Below are 17,728 nucleotides of genomic sequence, written 5' to 3'. Positions count from 1 at the left end.
CCTGCAGAAGCTAACCGCAGTAAGTATGCAAACAGAGAAACTGAGAAAAAACGTTACATTTCTTTGACTATCCAGTGATTTTGTAATCACTGCAATTCTTTATACCCCCTTTCTCTCTGAAACGGAGCGAGATCTGAACTCTGAATTCAGATGAATTGTGATTCTAACTTATAGTTTGATTCTCACACACTAACCCATGTGTTGTCCCCCCGTGTTGTCGCCCTCTAGAGGCCACTGAGGAGGTGTCTCTGGACAGCCCGGAACGAGATGTGCTCCTCTCGGACGGCCCCTCCCCCGCCATCACCCCCGTCACACCCCCCACCTCCATGGCCACGCCCCGCCTCAACCTGGCGCACGACGACATGTTCACGCACACGTCCTTCGACGAGGTACTTTTTATTAACAAATTGAGCTGAGGGAGGCCAGGGAGGGCGGGGCTGAGGGAGGGCAGGGAGGGCGGGGCTGAGGGAGGCCAGGGAGGGCGGGGCTGAGGGAGGCCAGGGAGGGCGGGGCTGAGGGAGGGCAGGGAGGGCGGGGCTGAGGGAGGGCAGGGAGGGCGGGGCTGAGGGAGGGCAGGGAGGCCAGGGAGGGCGGGGCTGAGGGAGGCCAGGGAGGGCGGGGCTGAGGGAGGCCAGGGAGGGCGGGGCTGAGGGAGGGCAGGGAGGCCAGGGAGGGCGGGGCTGAGGGAGGCCAGGGAGGGCGGGGCTGAGGGAGGGCAGGGAGGCCAGGGAGGGCGGGGCTGAGGGAGGCCAGGGAGGGCGGGGCTGAGGGAGGGCAGGGAGGGCGGGGCTGAGGGAGGGCGGGGCTGAGGGAGGGCAGGGAGGGCAGGGAGGGCGGGGCTGAGGGAGGGCAGGGAGGGCGGGGCTGAGGGAGGGCGGGGCTGAGGGAGGGCAGGGAGGGCGGGGCTGAGGGAGGGCGGGGCTGAGGGAGGGCAGGGAGGGCGGGGCTGAGGGAGGGCAGGGAGGGCGGGGCTGAGGGAGGGCAGGGAGGGCGGGGCTGAGGGAGGCCAGGGAGGGCGGGGCTGAGGGAGGGCAGGGAGGGCGGGGCTGAGGGAGGGCGGGGCTGAGGGAGGGCAGGGAGGGCGGGGCTGAGGGAGGGCGGGGCTGAGGGAGGGCGGGGCTGAGGTAGGGCTGGGAGGGCGGGGCTGAGGGAGGGCAGGGAGGGCGGGGCTGAGGGAGGGCAGGGAGGGCGGGGAGGGCGGGGCTGAGGGAGGGCAGGGAGGGCGGGGCTGAGGGAGGGCGGGGCTTAGGGAGGGCGGGGCTGAGGGAGGGCAGGGAGGGCGGGGCTGAGGGAGGGCAGGGAGGGCGGGGCTGAGGGAGGGCAGGGAGGGCGGGGCTTAGGGAGATATAGCGCAAAATATAGCCTCAGTCAGGCCACTTTTTAAGCAGGGGTCTGGGGGTCCCCCACCAGGAAAATGTTAGTTACAAAGACTTAATTTCCTGCATTCTGGTGAATTTTAGTGCATGTGAATCACAAACTAATGAGCCAACAATTGCTTAGTACAATGTACTGTTATGAACCTCAAATAAAACTGTTGTGGCACTAGCAATGCTACTCTCTCCACCTTCAAAAAGAAAAAAGCAAGAGCACAACATATTTTTCTATTTACTTACTATTATAATACAGTTAACCACTCTCTCCACATATTCAAACAGAGCAAGAGCACAATACCCAATACACACTACTTTTGATGGGTAGTGGTGCATCAGTAAACTGAATAGGGATTCAGTTTACTGATGCACTACCCATCAAAAGTTAAAATAGCCCTTTACACAAACATTAAATAACAGACCTTTCATTAACAATACTATAATAACAGTAGCCACTGCCAGAATAGTGTGACACATGTATCGCGTGTGGTGAGCACACGCATGCATGCACAACGAAGACAGAAGATTGCGTTGTCTCAATCATTTTAACTATAAAATTATGAGCTCAAAGTATGAGCTCACTGACTGAAATTTCCAACAAAAAGCATCAATTGTCAAATAATATTGATCACATTAACTAGACTAGATGTTTTTGAGGAAATTATAAAGGGAACAACAACTTAACCCTTGTGTCTGATCAGATTCTTATTTTTTTTTATAACTTTTCAGTGATTATAGGGCGGCTACGTGGCGTAGTGGGCAAGGCGCTCGCCATGAAATGCTGGAGACGCTGGGCTCGTCAGTTCGAGCCCAGCGCTCCACATTTGCTTTCAGTTTAGCTGGTCGTCCGTACTAATACACATTGGCCGTATTAGGGGGTGGGAAACTGATGGGTGGGGATCGGGCGTTGTGGACAGCGACTCCTACAGGTCGGTTGGTGCGCCTGCGCAGTCGAATCAGGAAGTGTCGGGGGCAGCGTGAGCCTCCCACGCGTTACTCCTCGCCACTGAGAGATCGAGCTGCGCAGGTGAAAAGATGCGACTGCTGTTACCTCAAGTACCGGAGGGGACTTGTGCTATGTATGACTTAGTCCACATTGCAGCCGGCTTGTGGGAGGCAAGAAACAGCGTTCGTGACAGGGGAGGGTTGAATTGGATGATACGAAATTGGGATGGGAGAAAATATAGAAAATGGGAGAAAAAAACTTTTCAGTGATTATGTTTGTAGCCAATATATGTGGCAAAGGTGTGTAATCTTTGAATTATCTTGGAGTTTTTTTTACTTTCTCTTTCATAAATTGTTTATTCAACTTCAGCCCCGATCATAACCACCACATATTGTTTTTTGTAATGTCAGATTTAACAACTCCTTTCAGAAAAGTGGGAGTATTTCATTTGTAATCTGACATTACAAAAAAAACAAAAAATGGTTATGATCAGGGCTGAAGTTGAATAAAATATTTATGAAAAAGAAAGTGGGAAATTATTTCAACATATAATCTTTTTATGGCGTTTTTCAATGTAGTCCCCTAATATGGTAAGAGTATAATACTTTAGTTTTTTCAGACACAAGGGTTAAATTATTTATTTGTTTCTTGGCAGATTTAACATTGGGCTTTTGACAGGGGAGATGATGCATTGCATGGTAACTTTAGCTAGCTAACATCCACATGTTTATCTTTATCACTGACTAACCTGCTGGTCCCTTGACCTTGGTGCAAGAAAACATTTGATAAATGTTGCCGGATTTAGCAGCATCTCCTGTAAGGGCCTTTCTTTTTCTTTGTTTTATCCCTCTCTCCTCCACCCTTTCTCTTTCGTCCACTGTCCATCTTGACATCAACGTTAATTTACTTTCGCTCTATCTCTCCCGAGTCTCTCACTACGATGTTCACTGGCTGTTATTCTGCAGAGTGCCATCTGCCATTCCATTCGCCGCCTCCGCTGTCAATCAGTTGTATCGCCTGGTCCCGCCTCCACCAATCACAAGCGGCAGCACGGCTCCATAGGGAGGTGTAGTCTGACGTCACTGGTTGTTCCACCCGTATAGGGATTTATCATTGGGAAAATGGATTAACGGCTATTGTAACAATTCTGCCGCATGAACATTGGCAAGCTTTCCATTTTTGCACAAAATGAGTTCCCTTCTACCACTAACATTATTGTTTAAGCATTTTTGGTTGAAATAAAGGTAGTTATAAGGTTTTTAATTTGTCGTAAAAAAAATAACTACATTTACCAGTAGGCAGCCTGTTGTTCAGTACGCTCTGCTATTGGCCTGTTAGGCTGTCGCCTTATCCCCGTCACGGCCAGCTGACCAGGCTAGCTAGCTAACGTTAACGTTACCCCGCTAAACATACTAGACGTTAGCATTATGTCTACTGTCGTGAACCATTTTAAATCGGGGCATGTAGAGGAGTTTCGGGAACGAGTAAAATGTGCAGGTCCTCTTCTCAGACCTGTGGGGCAAGCACTGCACACGCATCATGCCGGCTAGCAAGCTAGCTAGCTAGCTACAAGGTCACGGCCCGTTGATACCACGATAGCTAACGTTACAAGCTCAAACCCCTTATAACTACTACTACTGTCGTGTCCATAAGTTCCCTGGCAGAATACTTTGTTTGTGAGGACAAAAGTATGCAAAGGAGAGAACCATTTTAAATCGGGGCATGTTAGGAGTTTCGGGAATGCCGGCTAGCAAGCTAGCTAGCTACTAACGTTATGTAAAAAAACAATAATGTTATAAACTATACACAATATGTACAACGAAACAATGATTTACATTAGTATTTACTAGGGCTGACCCCTATTAATCGATTAGTCGACTAATCGGTCGAAAGGAGCCGTAGTCGACTGGCCAACCTCTTAGTCGAATATAATAATAAAAAAAAATTATAATAATAATATTTTTGTTTTATCATTCTTTCCAAAAGAAAAGAGGCCTAGAAGCGTGGCTAACGCTAATGGCACGCATACCAGAGGCTAACTGCCTACGAAAACAGGCACAGAGGCACTGAAAGAGGATTTCACCCATCTAATGAACACACTAGACAAATATCAAGATGTAGGCTATCCATCAGTGGACCAATTGCATGCTTTTGCAGAGGACAAGAAGCCTTCAGTCGACTCCTTCAGACATTAAGCACCCCCCACAGCCCAAATGGAATGATACAAATTTTTTTTATTAAAAATTATATATATATATATATATTTTTTTTAAGTTGACCAATAGTCGACTAACGGCAAATTTTGGCCAATCCTAGTCGACCATCCAAATCCTTAGTCGGGGACAGCCCTAGTATTTACAGTGATTTACTATACAGCGAAATAACGTTATACGATTTAAATTATAAATACAAATATTAAAAAAATGGTGGTTGGCTATAAACTGGTGTCGGGTGAAACAGATACTAGCAACAGATTCAGGGTCAGTTATTTTCCCATTGTACGAATTGTTAAGCTTATGGAATATAAGGGAAATCTGATCCTAGGTCTGTGACTACAGGCAGGTGGCTACGCTGTGGTGACGTCAGTCAGCAGCGCCAAATAGCAATGTAGTTTCCCACCGAACAAAAACATAAACGTTGTTATTTTGCTACCTTTACGATTAATTGCGAATATTTTCATGTTGAGCTATAGATTGTGGATGAATACGCACAGAAAGGTACACCATGCCAACGTTAATGCTTTATTCATCTAAAACGAGCCGATTTAGAAATGGTCAATGGGGAAATGCATTAAGTGGAACAGAGGGTGGAACAGGAAAAAACTAAAATGACGTATTCTTTTTTATATATAATTTTTTTATCTGTGCAGGCCAGGCCGTGTGTATCGCTTCCGCAACGGAATTCGGTTTCCGGGTTCCTCTGATTGGCCGCGACGCCCACGTGACCCGCCCCCCTATCCACCGCGGCAGCGGCAGAGAGCGGCCGCCGACTCGCTCGCTTCCTCAATTTATACGCATGGAAGTATTGACTGAATGAATGAATGAATGAAAACTTTATTTAACAGATTGCAGAATGGGTACAATACAGTACGGCTCAATACACACAATTGTTAAGGGGATGCAGACCTGAGAAAGACGTTTGTCTTGTTTACATCAGGGTCCCCCATTTTCAATTCATATAGAACGACTACGCCGTAACAAATCATTAAAAAAATATACCGTTAACTGGAATATGTTGTGCCTTTACACATATGTTGGATTGTGTAATTGGTTTGTCATGACAAACAAATAAAAAAATCGCGATTTACCCGCTGGCTACGCCAACACACAGTGACTGCATGTAGCCACTGTGTGTTGATGTTGTAGCCACCTCCTCTGCGGCAGGAATACTAAGGGGGAGCTTAAGCTCCAGGAGAGAGGGGAGAGGCTGAAAACCCGCAGTTCTTGCCCGCCTGATGGGAGCCGAATCCCCGCATCCGATTTGTCTGATGAATACCCCCAAACATGGAGGTCCCGAATGCATGGAAGTATTGATTGCGCCATAACAAATCATTAAAAAAAGATACCGTTAACTGGAATATGTTGTGCCTTTACACATATGTTGGATTATGTAATTATTATTATTATGTAATAGCCATATCACTGAAGAAGGACATTGTCCGAAACATGTCTGCTTTTTATTCAGGCTGCCATTAAAAAAACATTGAACCTGTGAGTGCTGGTCCGGCTACCCTGCTTTTTGATATACTGAACTTTATGGGATTACAGCACCCAGTGTGAGAACTTGTGAGCGCGGTCTAACTTGACTATATTTGTCATGACAAACAAATAAAATATCGCGTCGTTCTATATGAATTGAAAATGGGGGACCCTGATGTAAACAAGACAAACGTCTTTCTCAGGTCTGCATCCCCTTAACAATTGTGTGTATTGAGCCGTACTGTATTGTACCCATTCTGCAATCTGTTAAATAAAGTTTTCATTCATTCATTCATTCATTCATTCATTCATTCATTCATTCATTCATTCATTCATTCATTCAGTCAATACTTCCATGCGTATAAATTGAGGAAGCGAGCGCGTCCGCGGCTGCTCGCTCTGCCGCGGGCGGCAGCGGCAGGGCGGTGGATAGGGGGGGCGGGTCACGTGGGGGTCGCGGCCAATCAGAGGAACCCGGAAACCGAATTCCGTTGCGGAAGCGATACACGCGGCCAGGCCACCGGGAAAACTCCCGGTGCTCCCGATGGCCAGTCCGGGCCTGCTTCCTGTAATGTGTCATGTGAGCTACACAAGGCACGGCATTGGTTGGCTTCCACTTAGTACCCAGGAACGGGTCCATTTTGATCCCACTGGTGTAGCTTTGGATGCGGTATCTTCCGTTGTTAGTGTCTTTGATGGTACACAGCGGAGAGAGAGATGCTCGCTGCGGTAGTCGGTTACATTTTTTTATTGTATATATAATTTCATATATATAATACCTATTATGTCCTTGTTTATTTACTGGTGGTTTTTAGTTGTTTGTTTCATTATTGTTTGTATTGTTTATTAACACTTTGACTGCCGGGAAACGCTTTACAGCGTCATTCCCGGCCATGCTCAAGTTGCCGAAGGACGCTGTACAGCGTCTTTAATATCAATATTTCAAAAATCTGCGATCGGATTCATATTTCCCCTCCGCTGGCCTGAGATCCACCAGGAGGACCCACTGAGCTCTCTGGCGGTTCAGGAGCGCCATCTGGTGGCCGATCGGCGCAATCGCCAAACAGGAAGTGCTATGGAGGTTGTGCTGGTCGGCCATATTACTTCCGGGCACTCGGTTTGGCTGCCGGCACTCGCTCGTCACAATATAATAGCGATCCATTGCCAATAACTCGATAAACAACATGATTTGGACGTATATAGTATTATACAAGCTGGAAATGGTTCATCAGGATAAACATCCCATAATCGAAAACAGTCTACACCACGCTGATCGTCCAACGGCGCGAGGAAGATCCGGTGAGATTCAGCGTTATTCTTGAACGTGTTCCATATAAACTGTTATGATGAACATATGACCCACTCTGGATGAATCATCTAACGCTGCCCACGGAATTATAAACGATCCCCCGCCCATCCGGTCATCATCAGATCATACGTAGATCATTCTAGAAGTACGTCCAATTGACATTTTTTATATCGCCCCGATTGCCATCAAACTGTATTTCATCATCAATATAATGCATTTGGGGCTATAGATCACGTTCTGGAGAAAGCTGCAGAAAGAGATGAAAACATACTTATACATTAGACCATACTTTACTATGAATATGTGAATGAAAAAGTTTAACGTTGCTACACAATGAACAATACATATAGGACTTTGAATGGGCCGTAATAATGGCAATGTAGCAATAGAATTTAAAAAGTTATAGCCCTGCAAAGAAGGGGTACTTAGACCAAAATATAGGAAGTGACCCGATAAACTGTGCATCTTGAGTAGAAGGAAACAAAAAAACACTGCGGCGCGCACTGCAAAACAAGCACGGGTGGAACATGTCTCGTGGACAGACGTGGGTGAATGAGGAGGTAATAGAAATATGGTCAGACGAGCTAATTAAACAGCTGTTTGTGGCCACTCACAAAAACAACGAGGTGTACAAGTTGTTTAGCGAGAGAATGATGGCAATGAGCTTCAATCGAACAATTGACCAATGTCGTCAGCATTTCAGCAATATATGAGAATAATGTGTGTGCGCTGGGCTGCTCCGGGGAATAATGTGATGTGTGTGCGCTGGGCTGGGCTGCTTCACAGAATAATGTGGTGTGTGTATGTGTGCGCGCTGGGCTGCTTCACAGAATAATGTGGTGTGTGTGTGTATGTGTGTGTGCTGGGCTGCTTTGCAGAATAATGTGGTGTATGTGCGCTGGGCTGCTTCACAGAATAATGTGGTGTGTGTGTGTAATGTATGTGTGTGCGCTGGGCTGCTTCGCAGAATAATGTGGTGTATGTGTGTATGTGCGCTGTTGAGATTGTTCAGAAAGTTTGGTGCACTTGACAAATTGCAGTGTGAAAGCAAACCGAACCAAATGAAGAATGCAACAATGTTGCAACTTCACCCCCCCCGAATCGCACAGAGTCCACCAAACTATATGTGAAAGCGACCTAATGTTTCAATAAAGCGGGCTTACGGAATCATATCGTAGTTTAATTCATACATGTATATACTCTCTTTTAGAAACTCTTTCTCTTAACCCTTTCACTGCCGCACTACCAAATGGTTAACCCTTTCACTGCGACAATACACAGAAGGTTAACCCTTTCACTGCCACACAACAGCAGGTTATATATCTGCTCAGTGTCTATTGCAATACTCTTCATATCCAGTATTGAACTGAAATAAATTCTCACATGTACCTTTACATACCATCATCTGTCTGGCCACACCCCCATCCGCTACCTACATAAGCAGGGGTGTGGCCATACCATCAGCTCCTTCTTCAATTTTCACCACGTTAAGTGCCTGTTTACACCATTTTGAGTTTGCTGGATTGTTTTGAAGAAAGTTGGAGCAGGGGAGCTCCCGTAGCTCACCGCATATCTCGCCGCTATTTCTGCGTCGGGGAAAACCGTGCTCGTCACGAGTTCGATTCCCGGACCTGCCGTATTTTCTCAGAGTGTCTTCCCCTGCTCTACATCCCATTTCAACCTGTTTCTGTCGGTCATGCTTGACCAGAAAAGCGATAAACGCTAAAAAATAAAGTAAAAAAAAAAAAAAAAAAAGTTGGAGCTGCGTTAACATTATCTCTTGTTTTTTTCTCTCTCTCACAATTTTAAGTAGAAAAAAGCTAAGTTATAAGTATTTCTTCGGGGGGTAGCACTAGCAGCGTCACCCTTCACCAGCGGTTCTCCATTGCCGCCTCCGCCGTGCGTCTTGGGGCGGGATTGACTCCGCGGTCGATCGGCGTCCGGTGGATAGCTTGCCTCTCCGAGGAGCTGGTGTACCAAGGGCATCTCCTGTGAGATGGCCTGGTTCCTGCTCTGGTTCCTCGGCCGACGGCTCCTCTGGTAGCAGAGGATCTGAGACGCAAGCTCTTCGCCTCAGCTCGCTCCCGTCGTAGGAGGGTGGCTTGCAGGGGCAAACAGCCTGGTTTTGGTGAGCTGCTGGAGCCAGATGAGGGTGCTTCTGCTCCTCTGTGGCCGATGGAAACGGAGGATTTCATGGTGGGAGCAGAGGCGCTCTTATTTGACGCCCCGGTGGGGACGCATCACTCTCCCCCTCAGGGTGTGGCAGGGGGTGGTATGTCTCCTTGGGGTCCCTTGTATTCTGGTGTTGGGTTAGAACCTCCGACTCAGCGACGAGATGCCCTGCTATCAGCCACATCGGATGGTGGCACTACAGTGAGTGGTAGCCTCTTGTATGTGAGGGACGTGAGCTTAGTGGAGGAAGGTGCGCATGGGGAATTACGTGCCTTGTTCCCTGAGCTCATGGCGGCAGCAGCCGTCGCTAATGGCGTGCCACTGCCGCAGCCACTGCCTGCCCCTGTCCCCGATGACTTGATAGGTCATTCTATGGCAACGTCGTCCTGTGAGGGAGACAGGCGTTGTCTGCCCATTCTTCCCCTCAATGGAGGCCTACGTGCGTCAGGTACAGGTGGTCTCCCACATCACTGGTCTTACCCCCACCTACGTGCAAGTCACGCGGGTGGCGGGTTTGGTCGAGGGAATGAAGGAAGGGGTGCCTCGGCTTGATAGACCGATGGCGTCTCTCCTTTGTCCTGAGGTGGTGTGGGAGCCGTTGCGGAAGCCGGTTCCCCACGGGAAATTGGCTAGGCAGTTGGCCAACTGGAGTGACCAGTCGTTTATCGCCGGGACTCAAACCCTAGCTGCGACATCCAACATTGCGAAGCTAGCGCGTTTTATGTCCGGGATGATGACGGGCGCTACGGTGCTGGACGACCAACAACAAGTCCTGCACGCCCCAGGCTGGAGCCATCCTGCATCTGATTCAGCTGCAGGCAATAGCCGCCGGGAAGATACGCGCCCTGGCCACTCTGTCCCAGCGCCACCTTTGGCTGGAGCAGGCGTGAGTACCGGACAGGAAGAGGCTTCCCCTGCTCACGGCCCCCCTCTCCGATGCTGGGCTCTTCGGGTCGGCGATGCAGCTCATGACGGCAGCCTGCAGGGATATGGAGGAGGAGCGTGCAGTGCTCCAGCCCCATTTCCCCCCACCCGATGTAGCCGGTGGAGTTCGACGGAGGCCACGTCGTCGGGGACCTGCGACCGTTGCCACCGCCACTACCACCGCCACTGCTGGTCCTTCGGCCAAGAAGGCCAGGAGGAGAGAGGGTGCCTCGACCACCGCAGCCAGCCAACCCACGCCCGGAGGTGACGGTAGGGATCGTCGAGGCCAGGCACCCCAGTACCGTCCCTCCGGGGCTAAAGCTCCCAGTGGTGGCATGCAGCAAGCTGCTCGTGGCAGGCGCCGCTGATGTGACTTTCCCTCCCCTGTTTACCCCTGTTCCCTTCCCCGGCCCGACTATGATTTAGTTGACAATAAAAAGTCCCTCCTAGGAGGGACTGTATTTTTTGTTACAAACTGTGTGTTTATTCACTACATATGTTGGGGATACGATGTGTAGAACCTTCGCCTAGTTGTGGGGTTGATAGGAGAGCTAGACTTTTAGTCTTTAGCTGGTCGCTACATATATATGTGTGCTTAGCAAGGCCTGTAGCTAACACTCGGTCGAAAGGCTTTTTCTTTCCTCGTCCTGAAGAATTATGTTTCTTCCTATAAGGGTAGGGAATTTCCTGACTCCTCACCTATCATGGTCGGTTGAGTCATGGGATTTCCCCCGCCATAGAATACGTCACTGGACACGTTTCTATTGGTCGCTGACTTCCGTGAGTTCTTTACAGGCCCCATGTGTGGTTCTCTGTTATTGTCAAGTTGGTGTTGCGGGGCGTAGGAACTTAAGAGTTCTGCTACGCTCGATATATATGTAGCTTGAGCCTTTTGGTCACGTGGCTCAATGTTACATTAACTTTTCAAGTTGTTGCTCACGTGGGAAGTCTCTCTGGGGGTTCCCGTCCCCTCCTTATGGAGTAAGTTGACGGGGTATTTTTTAGGGATTCCTTACTCCTCGCCTTAAAGGTCTGTTGAGTCATGGGTTTTCCCCCGTCATAGGGTACGTCGCTCCCCGTCCCCTCTTATGAAGTATGGTTGACGGGGTGTTGTTTTTCCCTCAGCCGCGTCGCATGGGACCCATGTCCGTATTTTTTCTCTTTTCTGTAGAAAATTAAAAATTAAAAAGTGGCTTCTTGTCGTTCTCCCAGGCGGCTTGGAGGAACGGTATCTGGTGTCTTGTTAGACTATCCATTGATGTGTTTTGGGTCTCGACGTGTACATAGTGCTGGCCCTGGGTCCTTCTGATAGAAATCATGCATGGGCTTGCGCGCCTTGGTTGCTCATCATTAAAACAGCGTTTTTATGGGGCAACTGGGATGGAGTTCGTCTCTTCCGAGCGCCAGTGTTGTCTCGACGAATTCTCGTTCACATCTGGGGGATGTTAACGGAATAGATCAAAGCATAGGTAGAGGGGTCTCATGCCCTTTGCGCGGTACGAAAGGGCCCGTCTGGGTGGCGCCCTCTATGATGTTTTGGATCGACACGCGTACCTACCCCCCTCCTAGGGTTGGGGATGGCGGCGTGATTAGGGCACGGGACTGATTCTGGTAGCGCCGGTCCAGGTCAGTTAACCCGTTGTCCGCCAAGGACGCAGATCTGCTGTTCTCGTACCCTGAGGGACTTGTGCTTTTTTCGGGGGGGAAAATGCCGGGTCGGCCCGGGTGTTGCAGGGTTTGACGTTATGGAGATGTTCGTGGTTGTGTTACTGCGTGTTACCCCTCACTGTTGCTTGGTCCATGTTGTGTTGTACCTTGCGCTGCCCTAAGGGGGCCTGGTCCTTCTCCATTCTTTTCGCCCCTCTCTTCTCCTGCTTAAGCATGGCTGGGAGGGGGCTGTTGAGGTGATTCTTATGGAACTCCTCTGTCCGAAATTGTTTCGTCGACCCGTAGGCCTGGGATAACCCCTTTTTGAAAACTGAAACACTTGTACTGCGGTATAGCCAGTGTATACCCGCAGTTGTGTTTTGGAGTTTTTTCTTGAGGGGTTATAGGAACAACCACCTCATGTTTGAACCAAGGGGGTGGTTGGTTCCCTGGTGTGTTGGTAGCGGAGTCAACTCTCGGGGTAGACCGCTTGAGTGTGCCCCCGCACGTTTCATGACGTCTGCCAATCGTGTCAGCTTTCTCTGCCTCGGCCCCTCTAGAGAGTCAGGTTTTTTTTGTGGAGGCTGTGACATGGTGAACAACAATGCCAGCATATGCCCCTTCCGCCAGGGTGCTGTTCAGCAGACCCCTTTTGGCGCCTGTCTAGTCCGCAGTGCTCCAGGCTCAGGTCGAGTGCCTGTTGCCTGGATTGAGGGATTGACCTCTTTTGGGGGTTGTCTCCCCGGTGCGCTGCCTGCTCCCGCTGTGGGTGTAGCCTCTTGAGTGCTTCGAGCTTACAGCCATGCCAACCTGAACACGCCCGATCTCGTTCGATTTCGGAAGCTGTATAGGTTCAGGCCTGGGTTGTATTTGGATGGGTGACTGCCTGAGTATACCAGGATCAGTGAGCTAGGCGGCGTGCTATAGGGGGGAAGGGCCTGCTCTTGGATGGGCCCTGTCCGAATACGCTGGCGATGTGGGGGGCGGTGTCACTAGTGACCGCCTGGTGAGGTTTCGATGCTGTGGCCTCGTTGGCCTCTCCAGGCCCCCTTTTCCGGGGGGGTCCAGTCCCTTCTGGGTCTGGGTCCTCCTTCACGCTCCGCTGCTACGGCCTTGCCACGGGGTTGGGCTTTGCTCTTGACCCCGTGATATTAGGGGTGGTAACAGGGGTTTGTTCCTTTCCGTTCGTTCCCTAGTGGCATGCGGGTTGTGCGTTTGTGTAGTTGTGGGTACGCCCCACGGTCTGCTCACCCTGTACGTTGAGTTGCTGAAGTCTCCTCTTCGCGCAGTCGGATCCGACTCCCTCCCGTCCTCCGCTAGGGAGGTTCGGGGGGCTCGGGTCCTCCCCGGTTCTGATGGTTGTGGGGGGCCTCAGCGGGTACATTTGTTGAGCTCAGCTCTGCTCAGCTCCTGTGTTGCAATAGACGCTGAGCAGAGCTATGCGATATATAACGTACGGTTATGTATATAACCATAGTTATATGAGCATAGTGACGCTCAGCGTCGGACTCACTGAGGACCCCTTGATCTTGCCTTGTGGTGAAAGATTGGGAAGGAGCTGATGGTATGGCCACACCCCTGCTTATGTAGGTAGCGGATGGGGGTGTGGCCAGACAGATGATGGTATGTAAAGGTACATGTGAGAATTTATTTCAGTTCAATACTGGATATGAAGAGTATTGCAATAGACGCTGAGCGTCACTATGCTCACATAACTATGGTTATATACATAACCGTACGTTAACCCTTTCACTGCCACACTACAGAAGGTTAACCCTTTACTATCACACTACCGACGGTAACCGACGGGGGACCCTGATGTAAACAAGACGAAAGTCTTTCTCTGGTCTGCATACCCTTAACAATTGTGTGTATTGAGCTGTACTGTATTGTACCCATTCTGCAATCTGTTAATAAAGTTTTCAATCAATCAATCAACATTTTCTGTTGTGCAGATTGAAGAGGAGGAGGGCGGAGACTCATTTGACATGACCATCTCAGTGTCTGACCCAGAGAAAGTGGGTAAGTAGAGTCGACTAGACGTCCACATCACGACACTGACATGTTATGATGACAGAAGCAAAAGTCAAACCAAAGCATGGAGTTGGAGACTCGTGACCAATGTTGAGAAGTATGTTATTTAGAGGCTCCTCTAGTTTTAATGTTGAGAAGTATGTTATTTAGAAGCTCCTCTAGTTTTAATGTTGAGAAGTATGTTATTTAGAGGCTCCTCTAGTTTTAATGTTGAGATTTGAGGCCTTAGTATTCAGTCACAGACATCTTGGTCGCAGACAACAAGTGATTGGAATAAAATATAATAAAATAGAATGACAGCAGCGTAGCAATCAGTGTGGGAAAAATAAATCGACAATCAGATCTTGACCTTAAAAAGTTAAGTCGAAGCAAGTAGTGGATTTGGATAATCATTAGACCTTCATTAATCAGTAATCTTGAAGGAAAACCTTGAGGGGGTCTGTTTATTGTTATTATTTCCCACACCAAGTACTTACCCCATGATACCAGTGACTCGCATTACCTTTCCATAAGAAACATGTCTAGTCTAGTAATTAAGATAAGATATTCCCCCATTCATCCCCTTGGGGAAATTCGGGCGTCATAGCAGAATGGGGGAGGGACATAAATATTGGCTATACAATTATAATAAAAATAAACAATGTAAACAATATAACTAACTCTGAATATAAAAATATGAGAAAGTAAACAGTGTAATCAAAGGTGCAGACGAGGGTCCGTATGCGCCATCAGTTATATATTATACGTTACAATAAATATGTGCAATAAAGAATTAGCATCTGAATAATATGCTATGAGTAAAGTAAAGTAAACGGTATACACCAAACACGACCATGTTTTAAAGCTAGGATAAAAATCATGGAGGAAGATGAACTAGTCTGTAAATGCTATGTTACGTAACAGGTCACACTAAATTAATCTTGCCTGCCTTCAATGTACAACCCCCTTTTCTTTCCTTTTTCTTTAAATGTTATACTGTGAATTTTATGAAATTGGGATTTGTAATTGTCTTAATTGCTGTCTTCATGGCCAGGTCTCTCTTGCAAAAGAGGTTTCCAACTTCAATGAGACTAACCTGGTTAAATAAAGTACAAATAAAATAAATACAAATAAATTAGTCATCTTTATAGGTAAATGTAGATCAAATAGTGTATTCAAGTTTAATTTTTTTTTTAAAGTATAAAATACTTTTATATGAAATGCTTCTTTCTGTTTTGCTCCTGAGAGTGTGCTAGATACAAATAGATAAGTATAAAATAAGTATAAAATAGAAGTCAAAAGTACGTAAACAAAAGTGTTCAATATACATATATACAATATACAATGCAGAGTAGAAAAAGTAACTGAGTTACAATACAATATAAAGTACAATGCAGAAATGGGATGAGGTACAACTTAGGGTAAGGTGTAATGAGGTATGAGTTGTAGTGCAAATCTCTTTACCAATAAATATAAAGTGTGTTAAAGTGTCTAAATTGGGTAGAGTGGGTGCTGCAGTGAGTTGTTTATTTAAAGTGAGTGTGTGCATGTGGATGTGTGTGCTGTGAGTGTATTTGATTGTTTGTTACATAGTGTTATTGTAATTGAGCTCTATTAAATACATGTACTTTGGTTAATGTGTTCTGTGTGTGTGTGTCTTTCAGGAGATGGGATGAATGCGTACATGGCCTACAAGGTGACCATCAAGGTACGTTAACGGTTTTCTCTGCAGCCTCTCTGTATACAGAGCATGCTAGCAGGTATATGACTCCACCGCATGCCTCCCAATCAAGGCTTGACCTTAACTTTTTGGCTCACCAGCCACTGTGGCTAGTGGTTTTCCACTAGTCACTAGCCACTCAGCATTTCACCAGCCAAAAATCACACGCACGCGCACGCGCGTGCGCACGCACACACACACACACACACACACACACACACACACACACACACACACACACACACACACACACACACACACACACACACACACACACACACTCCAGATATCCAGTTTGTTTTTATAGTGTAAAGTTTGGCTACTTGAGACAGAGAGAGAGAGACTCTCATTACGCGCGACGCAAGTAAGCGTGCACTGCGTGCACTGCGTTCCGAGAGAGAGAGAGAGAGAGAGAGAGAGAGAGAGGGAGAGAGAGAGGGAGAGAGAGAGAGAGAGAGAGAGAGAGAGAGAGAGAGAGAGAGAGAGACTCTTCACTACGACTCTAAAATGGTGACGCTGCATGGTCTACCCGCCAAAGTGGCTGGTAAGAGTGACGGCCACTGCCGAATTCTACCCGCATTTTGTGGGTGGCGGGTGTTAATGTCAAGCCCTGCTCCCAATCATCAGGGCAAAGCGGACCGGAGAGGTTCTGACTAGTTGATAACTAGGAATGTCTTACCAATGGTAAATGGCCGCATTTATATAACAGCTTTTTATCCAAAACACTTTACAATTGGTTCCTCACATTTGACCCATTCACTCACACATTCACACACCGATGGCGGAGGCGACCATGCAAGGTGCCAACCTGCTCATCGGGAGCAATTAGGGGTTAAGCGTCATGCTCAAGGACACTTCGAGACACCGCCCGGGAGGAGTGGGAATCTAACCGGGAACCTCCAGATTGCCAGACGACTGCTCTACCGACGAATGATATACCGTAATTCCTCTAATAGTAACCCCGGCTTGTATTTGTTTCAACTGTAGCGGATACCAGGCTTGTATTAGGAGGAGGCATGTATAAGAGAGAGGCCTATATTTCTAATTTTCAAACAGATCATAATGAATAAATCAACATTTTGTGTCAGTTTGAACCCAGTAAAATGTACTGGGTTCATTTATTGAAACCAAGTACTGTATGAAATACGGTAGTAAACAGTGCAATTACAGGTGGTCAAAAAAAGTAAAATAAAGTAAAATAGTGCAATCACAATACTGGTATAATAATAATAATAATAATAATAATAATAATAATAATAATAATAATAATAATAATAATAATAATAATAATAATAATAATAATAATAATAATAATAATAATAATAATAATAATAATAATAATAATAACAATAATAATAATAATAATAATAATAATAATAATAATAATAATAATAATAATAATAATAATAATAATAATAATAATAATAATAATAACTTCGTTTTATACAATTCTGAGGTAGGCTTACTCTCTTGGTAAACATTAACACCATACCATTATATGGTATTTACTGCACAGCCAGGCCAGCATATAACAACAATAACAAAATATATTGCCTATGGTAAATCCGTTGAGGGAAATACTGTAATTCCTCTAATATACATGAAACCCGGCTTGTATTAGGAGGCCGGCTTATAATTGCTTAGCTCAACAGCGCACCCGGTCATTAATAGAGACCCGGTTTTTAATTGAATACCGGTTACTATTAGAGGAATTACGGTATATGGTATATCACCGGCAGTTAGGGTACCTTATGTAACCTGTATACTTTACTTACTCATAGTATATATTTAGATTGTAGTGTTTATTGTAACCCTATTTATTGTAATGTATAATATAACTGATGGGGCATACAGACCCTCATCTGCACCTTTGATCACACTGCCTACTTGCTCATTTGCTTATTTAATTATATTGTTTACACTTCTTAT

The 17,728-nt window shown here is 47.0% G+C and overlaps 1 protein-coding gene across 1 annotated transcript in view; it reads left to right on the top strand.

Moving 5' to 3' along the window:
• snx2 (sorting nexin 2) overlaps nucleotides 1-17,728 on the top strand; it is a 139,606-nt gene that overhangs the window by 39,247 nt on the left and 82,631 nt on the right. Inside the window, exons 3-5 of the mRNA XM_084323160.1 lie at nucleotides 229-389; nucleotides 14,022-14,088; nucleotides 15,744-15,787. Coding sequence (XP_084179286.1) covers nucleotides 229-389; nucleotides 14,022-14,088; nucleotides 15,744-15,787 — 272 coding nt within the window. The remainder of the gene's footprint in view (nucleotides 1-228; nucleotides 390-14,021; nucleotides 14,089-15,743; nucleotides 15,788-17,728) is intronic.

The sequence above is a fragment of the Notolepis coatsorum genome (genome assembly GCF_963971535.1).
Source record: "Notolepis coatsorum genome assembly, chromosome: 10".
In the NCBI taxonomy this organism is placed as follows: domain Eukaryota; kingdom Metazoa; phylum Chordata; class Actinopteri; order Aulopiformes; family Paralepididae; genus Notolepis; species Notolepis coatsorum.
The sequence above is the reverse complement of the archived record's forward strand: the minus strand, read 5'-3'. Positions and strand labels throughout refer to the sequence as shown.